The sequence below is a fragment of the Sturnus vulgaris genome, chromosome 2 (assembly GCF_052056855.1).
Source record: "Sturnus vulgaris isolate bStuVul1 chromosome 2, bStuVul1.hap1, whole genome shotgun sequence".
Classification (NCBI taxonomy): domain Eukaryota; kingdom Metazoa; phylum Chordata; class Aves; order Passeriformes; family Sturnidae; genus Sturnus; species Sturnus vulgaris.
Window position 1 is genome coordinate 4598652 of NC_142244.1, and position 27070 is coordinate 4625721.

A 27070-nucleotide genomic window follows, 5' to 3' on the forward strand; every position below is an offset into this window, starting at 1 on the left:
TTACCTTTGATGTCCCAACCTCCCAGTGCACTCCCAAATCCTGCAGAGCGCAGGCAGATGTGGAGCGAGGACTGGGAGTGCAGTTTGGAGGGGGCAGACGAGTTCCTGGGTGCCAGCACCCTCCCGGGGTGAGGTAGGGGAATGTCAGCAAGCCTGTGTGGCCCCCCTGCCCAGGGAGTCTTCCCCTGCAACCTCCCCAGGACCCACAGACCCTAAGGGATATGCTCCTGGAGCTGGGGTGTCTAGCTGGTCCCCTGAGGGAGTCCTGGGAGTGGGGCTGGGTTTGTCCCGACTCATGGTGCTGGATGGGACCCTGTGTGTAGTCGGGATGAGAATGGGAGGGCTGGTGGCTGGGCTCCCCTTCCAGCTTCGCATCCCTGTGTCCCAGTGGGCTTTTTGTGGTAAGGTGGGTGGAGCTGATCCCTCTGCCCATGCAGGGAGTGGGCTGGGATGCTGAACTGGAGAGGGGGCTCAGGCAGCTGATGTAGGGGGCTGGCATGCCATAGGATGGGCAGCACCTGTCCCAGAGCGTCCTTGGACTCCAGATCAATAGTGTCCATCCTGGCACCCCAGGAACTGTTCCCACCACTGCATTTCTGCACCGAGATAGTCACCCAAATCCTCCTGGAGCCACTCTCCATCCTGCCTGGCCAGGAATCTACTTGGGCATGATGATGCCAATGGCTGCCACTTTGGTGCAAGCTGTGCTGGTTTAGTGCTGGACGTGCCATCGGTTCGGTGCTTTCCCTGCTGGTTTGGTGCCAGCTGTGCCGTGAGTTTAGTGCCCATGTCCATGCCGGGTGTTTGGTGCCAGCCATGCCCGAGTCCTGGTACTGGCCGTGCCGTGGGTTCCCACTGGCAACACTGAGGATTTGGTGCCGGACATGCCGCTGCTTCGGCCAGCTCAGGAAGTTTTGCTGCAGCGCAGGAAGTGCCGGGGTGAGAAGCTGCGCTCCCCGCCGGCCTCCCCCCGCCCTGCCCGTGCTGCCGCTCGGTGCCACCGCGGTTCCTGTCACCTGCCCAGGTAGGAGGGCACGGCTGGCACAGCGCCGGGCGTGCCGCACAGCAGCAGGCGGCGGGGGCCGGGGCGGAGGGATTTTTGGGATGGGATCGAGCGCTGCCGACGCTACCGGGTGCGAGTTTCGCTTTGCCGGCTCCAGCGGGTGTTTCCTGCCCTGGCCTGTGTGCCCTCAGGCATTGTTGGTCGCCCCGTTCCTGCTGTCCCCGGGGACGGGCGCTCTTGCCGCGGAACAGGCGCTCCCCACCCCAGCAGTTTGTGCGCTTGGACTCGGGGGCTGGGATTCCCCCCTGGCGCTGCCCCGGGGAATCTGGGGGTGCTTAAGGGTCCCTTGGGAGCTGCATGGGATTCAGGACGGGATGGGCCTCGCCAGGCTGAACAGCAAGCAGCCCCAGGACACAAGGGTGCTCCAGTGGCTTGGGGGACTCTGGGGTCACCGTGGCAGAGCCCTGGGGGCTGTGCCAGTGTGGGACAGGTGGGTGGCCCTGGCACCTGGTGTGCTATGATGCACTTGTAACATATAGATTACACCTGTATGTTGGTGCTTGGTAGCAACAAAAGGGAATGTGTATAGGTGTATGTATGTGTTTATATATTTCTCACATAGATCTTGATGCTGTAGTGAATATATACAGGGGTATGTCTGTGCATCCATATATATGTTATAGGTGTGTTATATGGATATATTGGGGAGTTCAGAACTAACCACTTGAACTCCAAAACTCTGATTTCAAAAGTCACTTTAATTGTATGACCAGAAATATATTGGCTATAGCTGGGTTCTTGTTTTGAAAACATTTTAAAAATAAAGAGCTATCATTTCCTAAGAAATGCTTACCTCTGAGGGTGGTGAGGCCCTGGCACAGGCTACCTAGAGAAGCTGTAGCTGCCCCATCCCTGGAAATGTTCAAAGCCAAGTTGGGTGGGCTTGGACTAACCTGGGGTTATAGATGTCCCTGCCCATGGCAGGAGATAAGCTTTAAAGTCCTTTCCCAGCCAAACCATTCCATGGCTCTATGACTCTTTGGCCAGTGGTGGTGCCTGGCCATACCTGTGGGTGGAGGAGATGCTGTGGGTGCAGGATAGCTGCCACGGACAAGGGGTGCAATCAGTTGGGTGAAGGTATAAGTCACCCTATGATGGATGTTGGGTCCTGGCTCTACGTGTGGGGCAGCATCTGCTGGGAGCTTGGGAAGTTATCAACACTGGGGCTCCCTGGAGTGATGGATGACTGGCCAAAGTGCCCTGCCTGGGTCCGAGGGAGCTCCACAGCCCTAGAGTGCTGCTGTTCGCCCCAAACCCTTCTCCTGCCCCCTATCGGGTACCTGCAGCCAGTGAACACGAAAAGCCTGGGGTTGAGGGAATACTGCCGGGCTGCCCAAGGACCAACAACAGTGGGGAATGCTTGCCCATGTTGGGACTGATGGTTGCTCATGTCTGGATGATCCTTGCCCATGCTGAGTTGATGCCCACATCAGGGTGCTATTTGCCCAGGTCTGGGTGGTACTTGCCCACATCAGGGTGATGCTCACTGCATCCAGGCTGGGGCTGGGGCTCTTTGCCAGCAGCAGTGAGTCAGCTGCATTGGTCTGGTCCTGTCTCTGGGTGGGAATGAGACCCCCTCCATAACCTCTTGTGGAGGTGGGAGTGCCCACAGAGGAGGGACCTCCGAGAATGAGGGCTGAGGAAGAGCTGGAGCACCCCTGTGTATGCAGACAGCCTGGGAGCAGGGCGAGTGACCTGGGCATTTCTGGGGTGACACCACCCACCCATCTCCCCTCACTTCCGGCTGTGCTGCCGTGGTCCCTGGCGCTTCCTCCTAGCTGCTTGCAAAGCCATATTGTGGTTTCCTCCAGGCCATATTCACCTCCGGGTTTTCACCATCCCCCCAAACCCTGCGCCACCCCAAGCATTCCTGTGCTAGGAGGTGACAGGATCGTCCCAGCCCTGCCGGGTGTGGGATGTCCTCCCACGGGTTGATGGCAGCAACTGTGTTCAACATTGGGAGCTCTCTCTCACCAATTCCAGATTTGGCATCCTCCTAATGCCAGCAGCAGGGCTGTGGGCCCCCCAATTTTGGCCACTGATGTCTCAGATCTAGACACTCTACACAGGGTCCCATGAGCAGTGGGTGCTTATGTCTGCACCCTGATCATGGATGAGCTGTCAGTGAGGGGGCACCCCCTCTCCATGCCCAGGGGTGGTCTAGGGATTATAGCAGCCCCTCCGAGCAGCTGGTGGGAGGAGGGGGGTTGTAGAAAGTGAAATCCAAGGAAGTGATGACAGAAGACTCCTTTTCAGAGGGCTGGGTGAGCTAGGCAGGGGTGGTGGCCTGGGCAGAGGTTGGGCTTTGGGGTGGTGCCTATGGGAGAGCAGCCCTCTCTGCTGCCCTTAGTAGAGAGGCTGACCTAGATAAAGAACAGCAGATAAGGCGCTGCTCAGATAAGGGACAGCACATAAGGCACGGGTTTGCCACTTCTCTAATGGCAGAGGTGGCACCAGCCAGACCCTGCCTGAAGCAGGACTGGCATCCTTTGGGCATGGCTGCATGGGGGTCCAGGGTGTGCAGGGGGAGATAGGGCACCCACGCTACCCCATGGACCCATGGCGGGACATGAAGCCCAGAGATGCTACAGCAGTAGATGATGACATGGAGAGCAGGCAGACCAGTGGAGAGGGTGTTTTGGAGAACTGGGGGTGTTATTTGTGCCTGAGCTCTGTGGGTGCTTATCCTGCTTGTCTCTAGGATGGTGGGGCTAGGGGATGGACAGGACTGGGGCTGAGCCAGAAACCCTCCTGAGGAGTCTTCATCCAGGAGATGGGGGTTGTCCTGGCTGAGGCTTGCCATCTCACTGCTGGCCATGGAGCTTGTGCTGCAGCCCCCAGCCACACCCCAGGGGGCAAACACCATCCTGGGTGGCTGCATAGATGTAGACCCCAGCCAGGCTCTTGCTGAAGGTTCTGTGGCTTGTGCTCTGTCATCTCCATGTCTCTGGGTCTCTGCACACCTGGGTGCTCCAGCAGCTCCTGCCTGGTGGTGTTGGGAGCAGTGCTGCTCCACGGCCCATACTCCCCTGCCCATGCTCCCCCTCCTTCCCTGCCAGCATTCCCTAATGTATGGATGGTTGTGGCTGGTTCCCATGGAAATAGCTGCTGAGAAATGAGGTCAGGCTGACCCAGGGAGAGCCAGCACTCCCGTCTTCCCCTGCTTCCTGCTCCAGGCAGGGAGAAGTTTCTTCTCCAGCTCACCCCAAGCTAAGGGAAAGCTCTTGTGCATGAGCCATGGTGCTGGGAGGCACATCCCCAGAAACCATGGGGTGCTGATGGCATCCTTGGCCATGGGATTACAGAATGGTTTGGATTGGATGGGACCTTAAAGCTCATTTAGTTCCACCCTCTGCCATGGAGGGACACCTCCCACTAGACCAGGTTGCTCCAAGCCCCATCCCACCTGGCCTTGAACACTTGCAGGCATGGGGCAGTCACAGCTCCTCTGGACAACCTGTGCCAGGGCCTCACCAGCCACAGAGGAAAGAACTTCTTCCCAATATCCAATCTAACCAACTGTTCCTTCTTGTGGCTGCAGTGGGAAGTAGCTGGGGCAAGGATGGGGATGGTGCCAGCATGCTGGTCCCCTGGGGCTCACTTATCCAGGGCTTGAGGTGGAGATTCTGCCCACTGCCTCTGCCCTCTCCCTGGATTCAGGGATGCTCCAAAGGTACCTTGTATTTTTATATCCTGGAGAAACTTCTTAATTTCCTGGCCTTGAAAACACCATTACCCCAGAGGTTTCTATTGATTGCCTGTCACCTTTGAGTCTCAGGAAGGCAGGAAGCAAGAAACGGGAGGTAGGAGTGGCTGAACCCAGCTGCTCAGGGGCTTTGTGGAGAGGAGGACAGTCCCCATGGTCCCTCTCCCCACTGGTCAAGGTTTTGAGGCTGGGGGCATGGCCCACTGAGCCAGGAGAAGCTCCATTTCCAGGATTTCTTGCTGCCATAGCAGCCACCCTGGATCTCCAGTGTCTACCCCACCATAAGGGAGCTGGTGGCACAGACCATTCCTAGGACCTCCATCCTGCTCAAGGAACCCTGTGGCCACCTGCACACCAGATAAGGAAGCGGCTCTGCCATTGTTTAGACTGGAGGAAAGAAAACAACCTGCTCTGGGATGTGGCTTCAAGGCTGTGGGTGGCTTGGGGTGTCCCAGAGTCAGATAAGGATCCTGAATTGTGGAGCACACGCAGGGGAGTGAGGTTGGACGCCAGGAAAACATCTCTGGGCTAGAAAAGTAGTCATATAGCCCAAGCACAGGAAAGGCTTTTAGGAATTGGTTTGTGGGTTTGGATCTGCTGGCGTTTGTTCCCTTTTAGGGATTATTTGTGACCCCCCTGCAGGTGTATCAGCTTGGGAAGCGAGGCAGGGACTGGAATAAGGCAGTGCTTGCTCCTCTCTCCCACAGCACCCCTGCCAAAGAGGAGGTCCCCATCACTGAAAGAGCACCCGGCGTCACCCCGTCCTCCCTGCCTCGCACGAAGGCGCCAGCCCCGACGCCACCAGCGCTGCCCTCCAAGGCCACCCTTCCTTTCGTGCCAGAGTTTGGTGAGTAGAAGGGTGGCCCCTCCAGTCTTCCCCTGTCACAAATCTTCCCTTGGGATATCTGGCTGCCAATCCATCAGCATCCATTCCATCTCACGGGTGCTGTGCCTTCTTTCTTGTCAGTTTGTTCGTCTGTCCTTGTTGTGGTCTCTTTCTTCTCTGTCCCCTTTCTTGCCTTCTGGGCTGGGGGTGTCAGGGGTGCAAGTCCTGGCCTGGGGGATTTAGGGTGGGTGTAAGGTCTGAGCTGGGGGCTTCAGGGAAGGGGTGTAAGACCTGGGTTGGGAGTTTCAGGCAATGCAAAATGTGGACTGGGGGTTTGAGTGTAGCCTCTCCTAGGGCAGAGCATTGGTTTCAGCACCCACACCCACTCACAGAGGAAAAGTGAACCTATCAGGAGAGCGAAATACAGATGTCTCTGGTTCTGGGGTCCCAGGACTGTGCCTTGGCATCCTCCAGCCCCATCCTCAGGGTACCCCTGGGGCTCAGCCCACTGCTGAGCTGGGGACCCCCATGGAGGGGTGAAGGTTTGGTCTCAGGATGCAGCCCTGGTTGGACTATACTTCAGCTGGAAGGAAAAAGAAAAGCTGAGTTGTGTGGGGTCCTGGGTGCCTCTCAAGGCCAGCAGCCCTGCAGGAAGCAGCACTGGTTTAACTGGGAGCTGGGGTGTGTTTTAGAAGCTGGGAGAAGCCATGGACAGGGAGCTTTTCTGTTTTTTGGGGGGTGCAGGGAGGAAAGCTGCTCCCACCCTGATGAGTTTGGGATGCAGAGTCTGCAAGGGGTTTCTGTGGTGCCAGGGTGAGCATCTACCTACACCCCTCAATCCCCTGCAGCTGGGAGCATCCTCGCCTGCTGCCAGGGTCCAAACACCATAATCTGGGTTGGGGTTTTGGAAGCAATCTGCTCCAGATTCTCAGTGGGATTTGGGAGTAGGTGTCTGCCAGGGCAAGGCTGTCTGGGGCCACTTGTTCCCTATGGGGTTACAATCCTGACCAGGATTCCTGCTGGTGTGGGTGCTGGGTGAGGAAGAACCATCTCTCGCTCCCATCATCCTCTGGGATCTCATTTCCGTGGTGCACAAGCTCGAGAGCCGATAAGGAATGGGAGAGGAGGGGGGGGAATCCACCCTGGAAAACAAGCTGTGGAAAAAGCCCCTGGTAATCCCCAGCAGCAGGAGCTCCCAGGCAGAGACATGAGAGCCTGGATGGGGCCATGGTGCTGGGGCTGGTGTCACCAAGTCCCCCTCTGGTGAGGCCAGGAGTGTCGTGACAGTACTGGGAGGTCTTTGCACTAGGAGGACTTTGCCCTTTCCCAGCTCTTTCCCAGACACTTTGATAAAACCCTAATTGTGGTAGTTATTTGCCAAGGGCAGAGCAAGGGGAAACCAGCCATGCCTGCACGGGCTCCAGGCTAGCAGAGGGAATTTGGACCCCTTGCTCCACACCAGCTGATTCCCAGCATGTTCCCTCTCCTTTGTCAGATGACTCAGACTACGAGGACTCGGCGTGGGAGGAGGAATTAGCCAGACCGACGGGGGACATGGCCAAGGTTGGTCCCACCATGGGGCTGGAGGTGGGCAGGAGCTTGCAGGGTGCCTGGCCCTAAGGACAGGTACCAGGTTTGGGATGCTCCAGAGATACTGGTTAGGGCTGGAGGAGCATGTTGGCAGTGGCTAGAGAGGGGGTTTTGCCTCACTGAACACCCACTGGGTCTCCCACAGGTCCCTAGCAAGTACTCCCTGGGTCTCCCATGGGGACTGGAACCCCAGAGCTGGGACTGGTTCTTCAGTGTCCTTGGGAAGTATCTATTAGGTCTTTCAGTGGTGCTGGAACTTGAGGGTCCCTGGGGAGCACCCACCAGGTCTCACCCCAGTGTCCCCAGGAAGTATTCACTGGGTCCTCGGGGGTCTCTGGGAAGCACGGACAGCTGTGCAGCACCCTGCCACACTCATGTGCCCAGAGTGTGTAATAGCAGACATCTCCAGCACTGCATCTTGAATGTAATCCCTGGATTGTGAATTTCTATCTGCCTCCCTCAGTCTCTGAGGTGGGAACGGATGGATTTGAGAAATCCCAGAAGCTGCAGAGCCCCCTAAGCACCTGAAGCCCCCATGTGCCTTTGATTGAGAATGCCAGGGCCAGGGAGGAGATGCCAGATTGCTCATGAAGCTCCAACATTTTTAGCTGCTATAAATAACCATCCTGGTGTTCAGCTCCTCCCTTGACTGCACTGCCCTCTCTCTGTGAGCCTCAGCATGCCTCTTCTTGGGCACCCTGGCACTGTGGGCACCTGTTGAGCTGGGCATGGGCTGGTGACATAGCATCATGCCCCCTCTGCTTCCATCCACCCTGCACCCTCACGGTGCAGCAGGAGCACTGAGACCCCATGTGTCACCCGTGTGTGTCTCTGCAGGAGGATGCTGAGCCTAGGATGGGGCGACCACGGTCCCAGCGTTTCAACAGCCTCTTCAGTGAAGATGAGTTCGGCGAGGAGCACCCCAATGCACCTCCTGCCAAGTACGAGCTTGGCTGCTGTGCTGTGTGCAGGGGACGTGTGTGTGAGGCTGGTGACATACTCTGTGTGTGTATAAGTAAGGGATGTGTTTGTGTGGGGGGTGTGAGCACAGGTAGAGAGCTCTTGTGCATGGCAGGGCAGGTGAGTGCACAGGTCAGGGCTTCTTGTGCATGCACAGCTCCACAGTGTGCGCACACATGGGCACACGCAGGACCTGTGCGTGGGAGCACATCTGACCATATTGAGCAGAGAGCAGCTCTGTGTGTCACTGGGTTGGGGCTGAGGTCTTGGGGGTGCCCCTGTTCCCCCTCCCAGAGCTGAGACTCAGGCCTGAGCTGTCCCTGGGACTGGGGGAATGCCGGGATCCCGCTGAGGGGACTGTCCCCAGTGTCCCCGCTTGCATACAGCTGGCCTGCATTCCCTGCGCCTCAGGGAAGGTCACAGGGAGGCTGAAGCATGCCGGGGAGCCTCAGCCCCTCCCGGGGCTCACCAGCTCTTAACCCCCTCCCTCGGCTCCTCATCCCCAGTGGTGGCAGCAGCTGGAGTGACAGGGACCCCAGCCTGCACCCGCCTGCACCCGACGCCTTCCCTGGCAGCAGCTCCGACACTCTCAGTGACAGCATGGAGGGCACCAGTGCCACCGCCTCGCTGTCACCCACCATCAGAGCAGGGTGGCTGGACAAGAACCCGCCACAGGGGTGAGTGATATACTGGGGGTTCCTGCGTGACATGGAAGAGTGATTGTCCCCTCATTTTCTCACCTGTAATTCCTGCTCATGGGGGTGTACTTTTGCTTTGGTGAAAATCCATCACAAGGGGTTCCTTCTGCTCCCTTCTAGCCTGTGACTTAGGTTAAAAACACCCATTTTTTGTGAAAAAGCCCTTCTCAGAGGAGGTGCCACCAGTTGTTGTACTGACTTTGCTGACAATGGGAGGCTGCAGCTCGAGCTTGCTCTCCAACCCTGCATCACTGGGAGGGAAAGGAGCTGCTTTTCCTCTGGGGGAGCCCTGGAATAACAGTGACACTAGAGAAGCTGTCAGGGATGAGGTGGGGTGTTTAGGCTGAGCTATGCATCTGGGATTGCTGGGTTTGCCACAGGAGGAGGTGGTGATAGCCCCTATTTGAGGACGGAAGCCCCAAATCTTAGGCTCATGGTGGAAAGTCAGAATGATGCCGCAGTAAAACAGGGGAAGTGCTGGGCTTGTGTATGTCTGCTCCAGGGTGAGCAAGCCAGGAAGTCATGGGGAGGCCAGTGATTCCCCAGGGAGTCAGTGAATCCAGTGAGCACAACCAGCACAGTGTGCACAGGGAGCCCACTCAAAGAGCCCCTGCACTAGCTGGGAGGCAACAATCAAGCAGGAGATGTGACAGATGTTTGGGGGGGTTCTTAATCTGGGCTCAGAGGAAGCCCCGAGGCAGCAGTTCCACCAAGGAGGAAGCTCAGCTATTTGCAACAGAGCAGCCGTGCTGTGGGGAAGTGAGAGCAGCTGGAAGGTTCCCTGGGAAGCTGCTCCAACAAACCTTTCCTGAGTAAACAAACCCTTGAGCAACCCCTTGTGTCCCTGCTGCCACACCAGCCCCTAGCCCCACGAGCAGGGGTTCAGTGCTGGTAGGGGGGGCTGCATGGCAGGGCTTGCTGGAGCTGTGTTGGAAAGGGCTTGGCTCCTTCTGCAGCCCTAATGCTAAAGGGATGGGTTGAAAAGTGTCATGCCATTCCTTGTTTTATGTGGTTGGTCTGCATCCTCAGCTGGGGAGGGCAAAGGGGTCTCTGGTGGGCTCTCTTCCAGCCCCCAGAGGGTCTTGCCTCTCATCTGTATCCCCATCCTCATACTGAAGCAGATGGCTTCTCCCTCTGCTCTGGTGTCACTGACCCCTCCTGGAATGTGTCTCCTGGACTGAAACCTGCCTGGCTGTTAGGGGCAGCCCTTGTTCTCAGCTCCATGTTCTAATTGGTGCCTAGAGGAAAGCATGAAGTCCCCATTGCTATCCCCAACAGCAGCATGAGGGCACAGCGAGAGGGCACAGGATCAAAGGCTGGGGACTTCAAGGGCTGGCTGGGACAGGGCTCTTGTTCCTGTGCAGGATAGCGGACTGAGGATATAGCACCAGATCAAGGGTTGGAGACACAGGGCAGAATGGAGGGCTGGGGATATCGTGGGCTGGGGACACAGCACATGATGGAGGGTTGGGGACATTGAGGGCTGGGGACACAGGGCAGAATCAATGCCGAGGTGGCCCCAGGCTTTTGGCAACTGGGGCGTGAACACGCAAGCAGAATCATCCTGAGTTCAAGGGCATCCCCTCCAACGGGTCCCTCTGGTCCCCTCCCAGGTCCTACATCTACCAGAAGCGCTGGGTGAAGCTTGATCCTGACTACCTCCGCTATTTTGACAGTGAAAAGGTGGGTGGAGAAGATGGATCTGGGGTTTTGGGATGAGAAGGTGGCAGAGGAGCTGCTCCAGCAGGGCCATCTCCCAACTCAGAGACGTGGCTGTGGCGAGGGTCAGTATCCCAGGGAACAGCCATGGCTGGGTGCTGGAGATGAGATGCGGGAGGCTCAGAGCCTCCTGGACATTGGAGCTGGAGCATTGGGAACCCGGGGCACTAACTGCCCCGTTTCCCTGAGGCCACAGACATGAGCAGCGTGTCTCCTCACTCCCTGACCCAGGATACCTACTCCAAGCGGTTCATTCCCGTCTCCTCCATCTCCCGCGTCTCCAGCATTGGGGACCAGAAATTTGAGGTCGTCACCAACAACCGCAACTTCGTATTCCGGGCCGAGAATGATGGTGAGTGACAGGGGTCCCTGTTCCCCAGCTGCTCTCCCTTCCCAGCCCAAGGGATGAGTCCCATTGGCTCCTGGGCCCAGGCTGATCCTGTCCCATCTCGCCCCACAGCAGACCGCAACAAGTGGATATGGACCCTGCAGCAGATTGCAGAGGAGAGGAAGAGCAAAGCTCCGGAGAGGACACTGATGTCCTTAGCCACCGACAGTGCCACTGAGCCAGCCGATAAGAGTGGCTTCCTGGAGCTGCGGGGCTTTAAGCACAAGCTCTTTGTGGTGGTGGCTGGGGACAAAGTGTTCCTTTACAAGAATGCAGAGGTGGGTTGCTGGGAGGGCTGTGGCACTGTGGGGGACCCTGATGCTGTTTCAAGAAGGACCCCTTCCCTTTGCACTCCCAGCCTGAGCAGAGCAGCAGTGAGCCAGGGCACCCAGGCCTGCCATCCTTCAAATGGGGACAGCACAGAAGCCACAGGGTGCTCTGAGCCCTCCCTCTCTGCTGGCTCTGAGCCTTGGAATCTCCCAGGAGCATCACACCCACTGTAACTGCTTCCAGAGTCTGTGATGCCCTAGGTACCCCCAGGATGAGAGCTGGGCAGGGAAGGGACAGAGCTGCCCCAGCTCCCAGGCACTGGATCCCATCATCCATCCCCCCCCATCCCTTGTCCACCCTCCTCCACCAGGATTATCGGCTGGGGATTGGCATCACCTACATTGAGATGAACGTGGGAAACGTCAAGGAGGTGGATCGCCGGGGCTTTGACCTCACCACACCATACAGGATCTTCAGGTGAGCCCAGGGTGGGGAGGGGGTTCTGAGGGTGCTGCCCACCCTGAGCCATGGTATATCTCACCCCCATCCCTCCTGGCAGCTTCTCTGCTGACTCGGAGCAGGAGAAGGAGGAATGGGTGGAGGCCATGCAGCAGTCCATCACTGAGGCACTCTCCAACTCGGAGGTGGCCGAGAGGATCTGGGCAGTGGAGTCCAACCGCTTCTGTGCTGACTGTGGCTCTCCCAAACCCGACTGGGCCTCCATCAACCTCTGTGTTGTCATCTGCAAGAGATGTGCAGGTACCCATATCCAGAGGGGCACAAATAGGGATCCCTGGGGACCCCCAGACCTTTCCCACCCCAAAATGGGTCCCTAATGGCTCATCTCACTGGCAGGGGAGCACCGGGGATTGGGCCCTGGCATCACCAAAGTCCGGAGCCTGAAGATGGACAGGAAAGTGTGGACTGAGGAGCTGATCGAGGTAGTGGCACAGACCAGTCCCAAAAAGCCCTTTTAGGGGGTGACACCCTGTTCTCTGTGCATTATAGAGCTGTGGGCTGGGGCGTGCTGGAGCACGGCAGGGCTCTTCCAGGCTGATTCCAGCCCCTTGGGGGGACACCATGGCTGGGGAGAGGACGCCATCAGCTTTTCCTTCTGTCCCTAGAGACCTCTGGAAGCCAGCTCAGCATGCTGGCTGAACAAGGACAAGCGGCACTTGATGTGCCACAGACAGACGGTGTCTGTGGCCGTGGGGACACGACTGTGGGGCGGCTGGAGCGGCTGTGGGGTCGTGGCTGTGGGGCTGGAGCGGGGCCAAGGGCAGAGCAGTCCGCCGGAGCGGTGTGGCCGCCGGCGCGCAGGAATGTGCCGGCGCCGCCAGCGCCGGGAATGAGTGGGCGGGGGGAGCTGGGATTCGTTTCAAGATCTAACCTGGCAGCCATTTCCCGCCGGCAGAGCCCGGCTGGTTCCGTTCTTCCTTCCCATCCATCCTGCTCAGATCCTGCATTCCTGCTCGGCGTCCCACCCGCGCAGCCCCCGCCTCCAGCATTGCCTGCTCCCCGAGCTCCCAAACGCTTCCAGCTGCTGCCTGCGGCTGCTCCTTTTCCCCTCCCATTTCTGGGAATGCTGCCTGAAACCACTCCAGCATCCCCAGGCCCCAGCTCGCACAGCCCCTCCTCGACTCCCGCATGCACCCATTCCACCCCTAAGAGGTGTGGGGTGCTGGCAGCCTCCCGTGGGTATTGGGGTGATGTGGGTCTCCGTGATAAACCTCTTAGTGGCATTGCTCAGCTGTGGGTAGCGGGGTGGCAAGGGGACACCAGAAGCGCTTTGAATCTGTCCCCATGAATACTGAGCACCACCCCACCTCTCACAGCTGGGTGCCGCTTTCCAGATGTGTTTTTCCGGGGCAGGAAGGGGAGTTGGCAGCTATGGGGGCTATCAGATGCTGCGTGCCTGCAGTGGGTCGGTGCGCCTGCACCCTGCCCACCCACACTCCCCACTCCCCTACACCACCCATGCTCTTCCTGCGTCCCACTGTTCCTCCGGGGCAGCATCCTGCCCCCAGCAAAGCACCCCCATATGCCCCAGTAGTGTTGTCACATTGGAATCTCCTTGTCCCCACAGCTCTTCCAGAAGTTTGGCAATGTGACGGCCAACCAGTTTTGGGCTGCAAATGTGCCTCCCAGTGAGGCCATCAGCCCCACCAGCAGCAGCCAGGAGAGGAGGCGCTTCCTCATCGCCAAATACCGGGAGGGCAAGTACCGCCTCTACCACCCGCTCTTTGGCAACCAGGAGGAGCTTGACAGGGTCAGTGGCCCCCAGGGATGGGCACCCGCTTGGGGGTTCTACCTGGGTGCAAAGTGGGGCTGAGCTGGGGTCTTGAGGCTCTTTTGGGAGTGGTCTGTGTCTAAGCAGACTGCCCACCATCCCTCCCTGCCTGTATCCCCCTACAGCTTCATGCCCATGCTGGAGAGCCTTGTCCAAGATGGGATCTCTCTACCACAGTCAGGCAGCTCGAGGGTTTACCTCTCCATGGCTTGGAAATTGTTTTGGGGTCAAGCTCTGGGCTGGATGGGGCTTAGGGGAGCTGGTGCTGAGGGCACACCCCAGTTGAGGTAGCTTGACGTCCTTCCCCAGGAGTACCTGGCCAGCACTCCTAATCACCAGCCAAGGCACCCATTCCCTGTGCTGGCTGCTGGCAGAGTGCCAGACTAGAGTCACATAGGGAATATCACACAGGGAATGCCATCCTGGCACTCTGCCTGCTGACTTTCGCCTCCTGCTCTGCCATGCAGCTGTGCCCTTGCCATGGCTTCTCCAGTGTTTGCACAAGTAGTGGGGGTACACGGAGGGCCCAGGCAGCCGAGGGAATTCGCATGTGGGCTTGTTTGTTTTCCTACTCTGGCTCGGCCGGCCCGCCCTGCTGCCGTATGACTTCACTCTGGCTCCTTAAGGGAGGGATTCGCTGCCGGCTCCAAACTTTTTCTCCCAGTTTAAGCCTCCTTTGTTCTGACCAGGCGGCCGGGAGTCCGGCAGCTCGCTGCACTCACCCAGCTCCTTTTGCTGGGGGGGGTCTCCTCCTCGGTGGGAGCCTTCGGCTTCACCGCTGGCTTCCTGGTTCTGCTGCAGGCTCTGTGTGCGGCCGTCACCACCAGTGACCTGGCAGAGACACAGGCACTGCTCTTCTGTGGGGCATCGGTGACCTGTGACACCGGGGACCCCCAGTGCCCAACGCCCCTGGCCCTGGCTGAGAGAAGTGGGCAGCGGCTGCAGATGGAGTTCCTGCTCCACAACAAAACTTCAGGTAAGGGCTGACCCCCCCCTTGAAGCTCCACCATGGGCTCACACCCACTGACAACATTCCTGGAGTTGCTGCCGGGTGTTCTGGGGGACACAGCTCTGTTTTGAACTGGTCCCAGCTCCGTGTCCTGCCCAGCAGCTTCCTCATAGGAGGCTCTCCATCTGCTGGCACTGTTGAGCATCTGCGTAACCCGCGAGAGGGAAGAGAGGCTTTGGGGAACTCCTGCACCCCTGAGGGCTCAATCCCAGCTGGGAACACCGGTCTGGAGCCTAGATGGGGATGCAGGCTGGTGTTGTACGCACCGGAAGGGATCGGAGAGAGTATTCCCAAACCATCCTGGCATGCTGTGGGCATTCCAGGCAACTTCAAGGGCATTCCTCTGTCAGATGGGCAGCCCCCACCTCCAGCAGGTCCCTGGGGCAGGAGGGCTGACCCCCTCTAATGGCCAGTCACATTCTGCTGGATGTGCACCCCTGCCCCTGAACTTGACTCCATGAGTGCTGACGTTTCCCATGGGATCTGCACCCTAATACAGGCTTTGGGCGGGTGGGCAGGAACACTTGGGCAGGTGGAACAGAGGTGTGGGGGGCTGGCCAGCATCTGCCAGAGCTGTTACCTCCCTCCTTGCCTCGGCAGCCAAGTCTGTCCTGCGGAAGTTGGAATTTGCCCAGGTATGGGGCTGGCCCAGCTCTTCCTGATGTGTCAGCACTAAAGGTGTCTGGGAGAGCTGCAAGGCCTCCCAGGCCACCCCAGTGAGCCAGAGGAATCCAAAACTTGGGCTCATCATACTGGGACTGGGAGGTCAGGGATCTGCCTCATCCTGGATTCCCCATCTCTAGAGCTCCAGGCACCCTACACTCTGACCTGGGTGTGATTTAGGGGTTTACCTGCATCCTAGCTCTGCTTCATCCTGGAGGAAGTGAGGGTTGCATCTTGCTGGCAAGGTAGGGAAATCGAGGCAGGGGACATGACTGTGATCAGATGATGAGGCAGTGACAGAGTCCTGGGCTGTTATTTCAGCTGCAGGACTGCAATGCTCTGCCGTGCACCTCCTGCAGAGCAGCAGGGTCCTGGGATAGCCTGGGAGGGACCTCAGTGGTGGGGGAGCCTGGACTCCACCTCCCCACATTTTTCCCACCCAGTCCCAGCTCAGTGCTTAGAGAGGGGCTTTGGGAAGGACTCAGGATGTAGGATGACTCCCAGGCAGCCCTGGATTTGGATACCAGCACTGTTCCTTGTACCCCAGCTGTGCTGTGGTGGGAGCTCGGGGTGCAGCCTGTGAGACGCTCCTTGTGCTGAGATGGGGGAAACCCAGCTGCCCTGTGGGGCTGGGGGAGGAGGGCAGCTCTCCATGACAGACTGATCTCCCTGCTTACAGAGCCGCCACGCCTGGAGATGATGTGCAGTGAGGAGAAGCACTACTCTGTGCACCTGCCCTCCATTACCCACAATGGCTTCCTCTACAAGACCCCCTCCATGGTCAAGCCCATCAGTGAGCGGAAGGGCCCAGAAGGTACATGTGGAAGACAGGGAAAAGGGAGCTGGGAGATTCACCCTCCCCTGTTCTCTCGGGCATCGAAAAGGTGGTGGGGAAGTGAGCATCACCTAGTAGCCTGGTTTGATGGGTGGTCACATCAGATGGACACCCAGTGGGTGCTGCTGGAGTGCCCAGGCTGGTTTGGTGGGTGGCATGGGGCAGACCAGAGCTCGGGGAGGCTGCTCAGTGCTCTCCTGTGCTGTGCAGAGTTCAGCCGGCGGTGGTGCACGCTGCAGGATGGTGTGCTCAGCTACTATGAGAATGACCGTAACACTGTGCCCAATGGTGAGATCAGGGTGGAGGAAATTGTCTGCCTGGTGAACAACCCCCTCCATGCCCATGGGTAAGGCTGCACTTCCCTGGAGCACCCCAACAGCCCCTCCGTTCCTGCAGGGTCTGGCACAGCTGCAGTGGCCCCCATGAGGGGTGGCACAAGGAGACTGTAGTCCCCAAGCCCACCAATGGCCCCTGAGCCTATGGCTTTGCAAGGATTCTGCATAAATAATTTGCAGCCCCTTTGGAGCATCTTTCCAATACTTTTGTATTGTATTGCCTTTGTGACCTCTTTGCAGCTGCTTTGTAATCCCTCTGGAACCCTAGTCCAACTCCTTTGTAACCATTTTATGACCCCTGTGCAGTCCCTATGTCCCCTGTTGGAACACATCTGGCAGCACAGGAATCCTGGAGTGCCAGGGGCCATGGTGGGGGATCCCATATTAGATCAGCCATTGTCAGAGCCATCAGCAGCCATGCAGCAGGATGCTCCCACCCCGGAACACCCCTATCACCTACCCAGCTCTATCCCACCCCTGTGGGTACCCGGACTCCCCTTTTCCTCCCTCCTGAAGGATCGAGAGCACATTTGAGGTGTACACCGAGGCAGATCGACTCTACCTCTTTGGGCTGGAGAGCCCTGACTCTGCTCGAGAATGGCTCAAGTCTATTGCCAAGGTGGGGTGAAGGGGCCTGGGGTGGCCCTGGGTGCTGGTGGCAAGTGAACACAGTGGTGCTGATGGATTCCTCTCCTACCTGGCTCAGTCCTTTGTCCACCCCTGTGCTGAGGAGTTGGTGGCACTAGACTTTGAGCGTCTTGGCCGACTGCATTACAAAGGAGGTCTCACCCTGGAGCGTGCCCAGGAGGGCTGGTTTGCCCTGGTCGGCTCCACACTCCATGTCTGCTCTGAGGATGGCCGTCGGCAGGAGCCTCTCCAGCTGCGCAAGCTGCAGGAGCTCTGTGAGTACCCCTGCCCTGCTGACAGAACCCCCGTGGCTGGGAGGGAGGGTGTGTTCCCCAAATCCTGCCCTAGGGTGCACCTAGCTTTTGGTGGGAGTCTGGTGGCTTCTGTGGAGCTTAGTGTCCCTTGAATGAGAAGGAATGCAGCTGCTGTTTTTCCTCTTCATGTTCTTCTCCCTCTCCATCCTCTTCCCCATCTCTGCTTGTCCCATTTGGACTGGAGCTGGGCCTGTTGGCAGAGCCTCCAACAGCATGTGGGTCTAGGGGAGCTGTGGCACCCCATGTTCCCATAGGTGCTGGACTCCCTGCCTTCCTTTCCAGCCATCCAGGGGGACCATGAGGTTCTGGTGCTGGTGGAGAGGCGGAGGTAAGAGGGTGGGGGAGAGGGAGGGGAGGGCCCCCCCAACCAAATACCCTTTCTTGTTCTGGAGTGTCATTACCCTCCGTGCCATTACTCTAGACCCCCAAAACTGAGTTGGGATCACCTGCAGGCCCCCAGGGCCAGCCTTCCTGGGGGTTGCAGACATGCAGTGGGCTGTGGGGGAGCACCTAGCCCCCTGCTGAGCCCAGGCATGCTGGCAGGACACTGTACATCCAAGGGGAGCGGAAGCTAGATTTCCTGGGCTGGGTCCACGCCATCCAGAAGGCTGCAGGCAGCTCGGGGGACACCTTGTCGGAGCAGCAGCTGACGGAGTCGGATGTTCCACTGCTGGTGGACCGCTGCATTGACTACATCACCCAGTGCGGTATGGGTCAAGTCCTGGGATGCTGGCAGGGACCAGGAGCATTCAGGTCATCCCACTGGTGTGGAGAGGCAGGCTGAGAGCCCTTCATGCTTGTGATACGTTTCTCTTCCTCCCTGAACATCTGCTCCAGCTCTGTGGGAGGGCTCCATGTCTAGCGGAGCTTTGGCTCCAGTCACAGGAACACCTGTGGGATGGGATACTCTGTGGTGCCTGGCAGTGCTTGATGAGGAGCTGGCGGGCCAGGAATGGGGTCTGTCTCCTTCAGAGAGGTTCTCATTCCCACTGGCTCCATCATAGGGCTGACCTCTGAGGGAATCTACCGCAAGAGCGGGCAGAACTCCAAGACCACCAGCCTTCTGGAGGTGCTGCAGCGGGATGCGCGTCGTGTCTGCCTGAAAGAGGGCGAGCACCAGGTGGACGATGTGGCCAACACCCTCAAACGCTTCTTCCGTGACCTTGGGGATGGGCTCTTCACTCGGCGGTGGGCCCCGGACTGGCTGTGGGCAACGGGTGAGCCCTGGGGGCTGCTTGGGGGTGGCAGGAGAAGGGGTGTGGGCTACCCAGTTCTGTGCAGCATATTTGTCCCCTTCGTGGGTTAGAGAAACATCTCTGGGCTCCACATGTTCCCCTGTGCTGGGATCTCAAGTGGTGGGTGGGGAGTGGAGTGTGTTCATGCTCCCTCTGTACAGACTCATTCTCTGGCAAGGGTGGAGCTGAGCCAGGGGAGACAGCCAGATCCCCCTTCCATTCTGGATCTGCTCACTGGACACTGGGGATAGATGCACCCAGCAGAAAATCAGACACAAGCTACGGCCCCATGGAGCTGGAATGCTCTGGCTTCGGAGAGCTGGGATGCTCCGGCTTCGGAGAGCTGGGATGCTCCAGCCTTGTGATGCTCTAGCTCTGTGGACTTGAGATGCTCTGGCCCCATGATGCTGGGATGCTCCTCTCCCATTATGCTGAGATACGCTGTTCCCATGAATTGGGGGTGATCTAGCCCTGCAGAGCTAGGATGCTGTGGCCCCATGGAGCTGGGGTGCCCTGGCCTCACAGGTCTGGAATGATTCAACCCCATAAAGCAGGTGTGCTGTCACCCTATGGACGCGGGATTCTCTAGCCCTAGGATGCTCTGGCACCTTGGAACTGGCAGGTCTGGCCCCATGGAGCTGAGATGCTCCTTCCTCATTCAGCTAGGGTGCTCCAGCCCTATGGAGCTGGGACACCGATTCCATGATTCTGGGATGCTTCGGCTCTGGCTCTGCAGACCTGGGATGTTCTCTGGCCTAATGGATTTGGGATGCTCCATCCTCACGTTGGGACAGGAGAGGGGAAGTGGAGTCTGTAGAGGGGATGGTGTGGCCCTGAGCCTAAAGCTCTTCTCTGTGCTCCTCCATGTTCATTCTCTCCCTCTGGCAGCGCTGGAGGATGAGGAGGCAAAGGTTGGCGAGTACCGGCAGCTCCTGGCTGCCCTCCCTCCAGTGAACCGGGCCACGCTGAAGGCACTCATCAATCACCTCTTCCGGTATGGCATTGACCCACTGGGCATCAACCTGTCTGCTGTGGGGTCCTTGGTGGCTCTGGGGTGTGGGAAAGCCCTCATCCTTTGGCTCATGTCCCCAGCAAGGAAAGGAGAGGAGTTTAGGTCAAGTGGTGCCTGATACCAAGCATCGTGTCCTGCATGGGGGTTAAAGGGAGGGGTCTGGGGAGGGCTCTGGGGCAGGAATCTTGACAGAGTTCCCCACAGGGTCCAGTGCTTCTCTGGGGAGAATCAGATGAACACACACAACCTGGCCATTGTCTTTGGGCCCACACTCTTCCAGACGGATGGGAAGGACTACAAGGCAGGACGTGTGGTGGAGGACCTCATCAGTCACTATGTGGAGATCTTTAACGTAAGTTCAACCCTGAGTCCCAGTCTGTGGACATTCACTGAGAACGGAGAGATGGAATGAGGAGGAAGTCATGTCTGCTTTGTCTGTGGACATCTTGCTTTGGAGACAAGGGGAGAGAGGACCGTGTCTTTTCAAACCTTGGAAACCTGAAGCCTAGAGCCTTGATGGTCTGGTCAGCCTTGATGGCTTCTCTTCTCTGGCAGGTCAATGACCAAGAGATGAAGAAGCAGCAGGATGAAATCACAGCCATCATGAAGATGCGGGAGGCATCATCCAGTGGAACACAGGTGGGTCCTGGACATGAGGACATCTTCTCCTGGGGCCCCCAGTGTCTACTGTACCATCTCCTGGACATGCCTAGGCAAGGGATTTCCACACTGGTGGGGGGGGGATTCCACCCACATATGGGACGCTGCAGGCTGAAGCACTTTACTGTTGCCCTCCAGCAAGCTGGGGACTTCATCTGCACTGTCTACCTGGAGGAGAAGAAGACAGAGACAGAGCAGCATGTCAAGGTGAGCAGTTGGGCAGAGGGTGCAGAGGGGACAAGGGTCCTGTATGTCTAAGTCTCTGTGGTGGCATGGGGACTCACACGGAGCTGGCACCTCTGTGGTGTGAGGATGGAAGGGCCCTGGGCACCAACTGATGGAGATTTGTCCCCTCCCTCTCAGATCCCAGCCACGATGACAGCTGAGGAGCTCACCTTTGAGATCCTGGACCGGCGGAAAATTGTCATGAAGGAGAAGGACTACTGGAGTTGCTTCGAAGTGAATGAGAGGGAAGAGGCAGGTTGGTGCAGGGGCATGAATGAGGGTGGTGATGAGGGGGAGAGAGATGGAGGTGAAGGTGGGGATGATGTTAGAGGTGGAGATGAGGATGCAGATGAAGTTAGCGTTGAGGATGGAAAAGATGATGGACAAGGTGATGCAGATGGAGTAAGGATAGGTATGGGCATAGAGATGCAGATGGAGATGGGAATTGATATAGGGATAGGTATGAAAAATCTCCCCTTGTGATTGCACCATGGAGCAATCTGGGATGGGCTCCAGGTGCTCAGGGGAGGACAGTTGCTTACCTCATCCAGCTTGCACACGGCCGAGTACTGCAGATGGGCCGGAGTTTGTGCCAGCACTTCTGTCTGTATCCACAAGAGTTCAAGTGCCTTTGAAGCTTGGTGTGGGGAAGTGTCGGTTCTGCAGCTACCAAAGTGAGCAGCCCTATGTTTGGCTGTAGGCAGCAGCAAGGGAGAGATCAACAGAAGCAGGATGACATCCTGGTCCTGCCTGCTGGTGCCTTGAGCTCTTGCTGCCAGTGGGTGGGGGTCAGTCTTTTCTCGGTAACAAGTGATAGGACAAAAGGAAATGGCCTCAAGTTATGCCAGGGGAGGTTTAGGCTGGATATAAGGAGAAAATTCCTTCAACTAAAGAGTTGTCCAGCCCTGGCACAGGCTGCCCACGGCAGTGGTGGAGTCACTGTCCCTGGAGAAATTGACAAGACCTGTAGATGTGGAACAAACATATTTTAGTGGCAAGATCATGTCAGACTGTCAGGACACAAGTATGACACTCTCTGGATGGGAGGTGGCCCCGGGGAACACTTCCTGAGACCTGCCTGTCCCCTGACTGACAGAGCGGCCCTTGCATTACTCGGAGAAAGTTCTGCCCATCCTGCACTGCCTGGGGACAGAGAGTTACCTGGTGGTGAAGAAGCAGATGTCCATGGAGAACATGCTCATCTACCTTGGTGAGAAGCAGGGACCATGGTCTGGGCAGGGAGAGAAGGAAGGGGATGGGAGGGGATGGGATGGGAATTGGACATGGATGGGGATGCAGAGTGGAGGGGATGGAGAAGGGCTTGGGCTTTTGAAAGAGAATGGTATGGGATCCATGCAAGTAGGCACCAGCTCAGTTTGCATGTGACTTGGAGCCCCCTGTTACGGTGTCATGGCCAAATACTGTGCCCACAGTAGTAGGGAAGCTGGTCCCGCCTGCCCTGCCTGGCCTGGGAGTTGGGGGGCAGTGTCAGGACTCTGCAGCAGCTGGAGGGCTGCATTTATGGGGGGTAAGGGTCTGGCTGTGCCCTCCTTGGGGGGCCTGACCTCCCTGGGGGGCTGGAGCCACTCAGGCATGTGCCTCCAGCCAGCAGAGTGGGTGACTGCAAGCATGGCATGATGAAATTCCGGGAGGAGAGGAACCTGCTGGGGCTTGGGCTAAGCACTGGCTTCCATGATCGCTACTTCATCCTCAACCACTCCTGGCTGCGCCTCTACAAAGAAGTGCGGGTGAGCCCTGCCTTCCTCTTCTCCTTGCCCTTCCCTTCCCTGCCCTTCCCTGCCTTACCCTGCCACACTGTGACTTTGTAGGGATTCCCTGAGGACAGGGGACCCATGTAGGCTGGCATCGCTCAGGCAGTGCAGGCAGCCATGGGATTGCCATGGCATAGGCAGTGCAGGCAGCCATGGGCAGTGTGGGGAGTGCCAGAGCTGGCTCCAGAAGTGCTGTCACCCAGACCTGGAGCAGATCCCAGAGATCCTGGTCAGTGCCAGGGCTGAGGGGGGACATGCTGGCATACTGGCTGTGCAGGGACAGCCACTCCCTTCCCCCCATTTCCTGGTCGCCCTGATCTGACACTGCACCCTAGCACATTACCACTCCATCCTATGCCCTGCCTGTGGGCACAGGGGGGCTGCAGGGAGGGGTCCCCCACCTCTGCTTTAACCCCTGTCCTCTGTTGAACAGAGCCTGAGGCAGCGGAGCCCCCCCTTGGAGAGCGTGAGTAGGGAGGGGACCGGGGGCTTAGCTGGGGTGCAGGGGCTCCCATGCCCTCTGCCCTTACAAGTCTGCCCAGGGTTGACCTCAGATCCAATCCAGGGTCAGTCCCAAATCCAATCCCGCAGCACACGTGTGCCAATCACTGGACTGTCCCCTGTGCTACCATCTCTCCCCATCTGGCCCTTCTGGCTTGAGGCTCCTGCTGTCCTTCACTCCAGGCAGCCAGGGCTGGGTCTGGGGAAGGGACCAGAGAGGACGGGGATGGGCTGAGCTGCTTCCCCATCCCGCGGGCATTGGATCGGGCTCTTGTAAGTCAGCGCTGCCTGCATGTGAACATGGATGGAGGGTGCCCGGGTTCCCCAGTGTGGCACCTGCTTCTGGGTCATGGCAAGGCACAGCCAGCACTGGGAGGGTCCTCATGCTGTGCCATGATGGCGGTGGGACATTTAGGAATGTGCTCTGGGCAGAGTGGGTCCGGGTGCACCACTGCCATGGCTGTGGCCATGATGCTGAGGGTGGGTGTGAGGTGGGATTCCATGGGGAATGTCTAGTGCCAGTGCTGGTCCCAGCTCTGAAGGCAGTGGCACTGTCTAGGGGGTACAGGACACCTGTGTCCCTTTCCTGCTAGCTGTGGTCCTTGCCATGGGTGACAGAAACATCCTCTGCTCCATGCTGGGCTTCACCCTCTTCCCTGTCACCACATCACTACAGCTTTTCCTCCCTGCTGGGGGGCGGACCCCATCCCAGCAGCGGTGGGGACTGTGGTGGGTGGGGACAGGTTTGGCAGCCACCAACCCAGTGCCGGTTCCCTGTTCCCCTAGAGTCACAAGCCGGAGAAGGAGTGGCCTGTCCGAAACCTGAAGGTCTACCTGGGCGTTAAAAAGAAGCTTCGACCTCCCACATGGTGAGCAGCAAAGGGTGGTCTGTGGGGCCGAAGGATGAGGATAGGAGTGGAGATGGGGACAGGGACAGTTTTGGCTGCTGGACCCGTCCCCTGCTGGCCAGGCCTCCTGCCACCAGGTGTCAGAGCAGCCCTATAGGACGCTGCTGCAGCCCAGTCTAACCATCAGGCACTGGGCTGTCCCCGGCACTGTCCCCAGCCCTGTATTTGGCGCTGCCCCTGCCCTGTGTTTGTCCCGAGCCCTGTTCCTGACACTGTCCCCGGGGCTGGGGGGATTTGCAGAACTGGGGGGGGGGGGGGGGGGGGGGGGCGGAGGGGGGTTGTGGTTCTTGGCCAGCACAGGATGGCAGCGTGGACTGTTGGACTGTTGGGATTCATGTTTTCACTCCTCTCTTCCAGCTGGGGCTTTACAGTATTCTACAAAAACGAGAAGCACGAGAAGCAGCAATGGTGAGGGAAGGCAACACGGGATATTAAACTTATCCCTGGGACAGATGGACATGTGGCAGCTCTCTGGAGCCTTTGCCATGGCAGGGGGAGGTGGGGAATCATAGAAATCATGACATTATTTGGGTGGGAAGTGACCTTGAAGATCATCCAGTTGCACCCTCCTGAAATTGGCAGGGACATTATATGTGTGGAGACTGCCTGGCTGAGCACTCATGGCCCCATACAGGTTCCCCCTGGGGACTGCAGCTGTCCCCTTCAGTCCCCCGGGGTCTCATGCAGAGCAGCAGCTGAGGTCTCTGGAGCAGGCAGGTGTCCCTGGAGTGGGCAGAGGGGATACACTACTTGCCTCCACCACCTCCTCTGGCTGCTGACACTGTTTCCACAGGTACCTGTGCTGTGACACCCAGGCCGATCTGCGGGAGTGGTTTGCCACCTTCCTCCAGGTGCAGGTAGAGAGTGGGCCAGATGATCACTCCCTGTAAAAATGGGGCAGTCCCAGAGGGATGCTTGGCCAGCAGAAACCCTTTAGGGTATCCAAGCATCCCTAAACACCCACACCTCAGGGGAAAAGAGAGGTCCTGGGGTGGATGAGTCTCTGGTCTCCATCACTGTCCCCTCTGTCTGCAGAATGGGGGTGCCCTGTGGCCCTCGGAGCGTCCCAAGATGCGGGTGGCACGGCCACAGCAGGATGCCAGGTTGGGTAACATCTCCCTCATCCCACTGCGGGGCAATGAGAGCGAGATGAGGAACAGTGTGGCTGCTTTTGCTACTGACCCTCTAACTGTGAGTGATCCAGGGACACTGGGTGACTGACCCTCCATGCGGGGCTGCATTCCTCCTGCATCACATGATGGGGGGTCCTGGTCTTCAAACCTGGGTTGGGGATTCCTTCTCCCATTACTTATGTACTGCATCATCTTCATTGATGGATTTGGTGGGGCTAGCTCATCTTTTGGGGGCTGGTGGGGTCTCCTGGGTCCAGGGGGGTCCCAAACCATGTGATGCAAAAAGAGGGGATGCTGCCATGCTCCTGACTTTTTCCTCTAACAGGGGTGAGTTTTCTGTCCTGGTCACAGATCAGCTCCCCATCCTGCTATCTTGTCTGTCTGCAACAGCTGTCCTGCCTGGGGGCTGTCACCCATCGAGTGTCCCTCAACCATGCGGGTGCTGGACTCTTGCCCAGCCACGGGGCTGGTGGTGGGACAGAGATGATCCCACCACCTCCAAGCCAATAATTTGGGCCCTCGTTGCTGTTATAAACCAGGGGACAGGGCTGTGCCAGGGGAATCCCCCACCTGCATCAGTTGGGCATCACCCAGTGGGTGCTCAGGGATGCTCCAAGGGCAGAGAGCAGCATCTTTGCTGCCCTGGAACCCCTGCCCAGGCTCAGGTTTATAACGGAGGCCAGTGGGGAAGCCTCCAGGGGCATTGCTGTGGTCTGTGCTTCACAGTCTTTGCTGTGGTCTGTGCTTCTGGTGGTGTGGTCTGGTACAGGGGACAGCACACCAGGGCTCCCAGGAGACAGTGGGTGAGCGTCCCCTGCCACGGGACCAACATGGGAAGGAGTGCTGGGACTGCAGTGACCCTGGGGTGACCCTGGTTTCTCTTGCTGGGGGTTTTCCCTGTGTCCCCCGGGTGCTATGCTGCCAGTGATACCCAGACAGAGAGGAGGAGGATGATGAGGATGAAAAGTGATCTGTCTGCTCTTTGTCCCCAGCTTCTGCGGAATGTCTGAGCTGGAAAACTGACATGCCAGTGAGTTTCCACCCCTGCCTGCACCCCCTGTCCTGATCTGGTGACAGTGGGAGTCAATGGCTCTGTCTGTCCTATTGCCATCCTGCCTTGGGGACATGGCACATGTCCCCAAAAGTGGGAAGGGGTTGGAAGTGCCTGCTTTGTCCCCTTCACTGACGCTTTGCTCTCCACTTGTGCCACAGGTTCATCTCCAAGTGGGGCAGCCCTCGGGGTCCTGCACAAGCCCTGCACCCTGGCACCTGCCACGGATCCTGTTGCCTCCAGAGCCTCCACTGGGCCCTCTCACCTTTCACTGTGGGGACCACAGGCAGCCAGGAGGGGAGATGGCAGCGAGGCCACCCCCCACGCCCCAGCAGAGCTGGGCTTGGGAGCCACTGCCAGACAGCCCACAGGATGTCAGCCCCCGACTCTGTGCCCCAGCTGCCTTTGGCCACCACTTCTTTTCCCAGCTCCAGGAGGAGAAGCAGAGCCTGGCTGGGAGCTGCTGTCAAGGGCTTTTATGTTTCCTCTTCCATCCCCAATTTTTAAGTCTTTCTCCTCTAAAATGATAAGGCAGGTGGGAGCTGCCCTTCCTGTGGGATGCAGGACTAGCCCTTTCCATGGGATGCATGCCTGGCCCCGGCCACCAGCATCATCATACTCCCATCACTCCTGGGGAAGGGTCCCCTCTATGCCGGGTAGGGCAGGGTGACAAGAGCCTCAGTATTCACCCAACACTGGCTAGGGGGTGCCCCTGGTCTCTGTCTATCGGGATGGAGATGGCAGGAGCAGCCCCTGTGACCCACTGCCACCTCCTGATGATATTAAAGGTCTTAAGAAATGAAGTGAGAGTGTTCAGGTCTCTGCCAGCCACACAGGGCAAGGGGCACTGGGAGCTGGCAACCTGGAAGTGCAGAGGGATGGTCCCAGATGCACCTGCTGGGTGATTGCCGGAGAATGAGTGCCATGAAAAAGGCAGTGAGCTGCCCTTTTGAGGACAGAGCAGTGGCACCCCAGTCCAACAATCCTCTGCCAGGATTGCTGAGCCTTGCCAGTGCAGCCAGAATGCTGTGCCAGTACCAGAGCTGGTGTCTGTGCTGGATTGCCATCGCTGGGTGGGAGCTACCAAGAAACATGTGTTCAGATGTGTTTCAGGGCTGGGCCCCTGCAGCGTGAGGCACAATGGGCATTTCAAAGCCAGAGGTTGGAAGCGATCTCTCTGGATCACGGCAGCCATGGGAGCTCCTCCCCACAGCCCATGGCTGATGCTGTGTGCTGCTGCTGCTTGCCAGTGCTTGTGACCTTGGAACTTGCCATGGAAA

At 58.3% G+C, this 27070-nt stretch overlaps 1 protein-coding gene across 9 annotated transcripts in view; it reads left to right on the forward strand.

The window, feature by feature from the left end:
- Window positions 1-26593, forward strand: part of ARAP1 (ArfGAP with RhoGAP domain, ankyrin repeat and PH domain 1) — a 35978-nt gene extending 9385 nt beyond the window's left edge. For 3 of the 9 annotated variants that reach the window (XR_015799706.1, XR_015799705.1, XR_015799708.1), the window contains exons 3-34: window positions 5477-5616; window positions 7091-7158; window positions 8023-8126; window positions 8652-8822; window positions 10457-10526; window positions 10794-10914; window positions 11023-11228; window positions 11591-11697; window positions 11780-11979; window positions 12076-12161; window positions 13307-13489; window positions 14312-14486; window positions 15862-15996; window positions 16228-16363; window positions 16869-16971; window positions 17059-17254; window positions 17576-17621; window positions 17837-18000; window positions 18298-18510; window positions 19417-19522; window positions 19745-19892; window positions 20096-20179; window positions 20339-20407; window positions 20564-20681; window positions 21522-21635; window positions 22031-22173; window positions 22631-22663; window positions 23485-23567; window positions 23964-24014; window positions 24400-24463; window positions 24642-25769; window positions 25952-26593. Coding sequence is in view for 3 of the 9 variants with exons in the window: in XM_014882048.2 (XP_014737534.2) it covers window positions 5477-5616; window positions 7091-7158; window positions 8023-8126; window positions 8652-8822; window positions 10457-10526; window positions 10794-10914; window positions 11023-11228; window positions 11591-11697; window positions 11780-11979; window positions 12076-12161; window positions 13307-13489; window positions 14312-14486; window positions 15862-15996; window positions 16228-16363; window positions 16869-16971; window positions 17059-17254; window positions 17576-17621; window positions 17837-18000; window positions 18298-18510; window positions 19417-19522; window positions 19745-19892; window positions 20096-20179; window positions 20339-20407; window positions 20564-20681; window positions 21522-21635; window positions 22031-22173; window positions 22631-22663; window positions 23485-23567; window positions 23964-24014; window positions 24400-24463; window positions 24642-24797; window positions 25732-25749 (3811 nt within the window). In the remaining 6 variants the exon portion in view is untranslated. The remainder of the gene's footprint in view (window positions 1-5476; window positions 5617-7090; window positions 7159-8022; window positions 8127-8651; window positions 8823-10456; window positions 10527-10793; window positions 10915-11022; window positions 11229-11590; window positions 11698-11779; window positions 11980-12075; window positions 12162-13306; window positions 13490-14311; window positions 14487-15861; window positions 15997-16227; window positions 16364-16868; window positions 16972-17058; window positions 17255-17575; window positions 17622-17836; window positions 18001-18297; window positions 18511-19416; window positions 19523-19744; window positions 19893-20095; window positions 20180-20338; window positions 20408-20563; window positions 20682-21521; window positions 21636-22030; window positions 22174-22630; window positions 22664-23484; window positions 23568-23963; window positions 24015-24399; window positions 24464-24641; window positions 25770-25951) is intronic. The other 6 variants (XM_088157443.1, XM_014882048.2, XR_015799713.1 and 3 more) reach the window with 6 other exon arrangements.
- The last annotated feature ends 477 nt before the right edge of the window (window positions 26594-27070 follow it).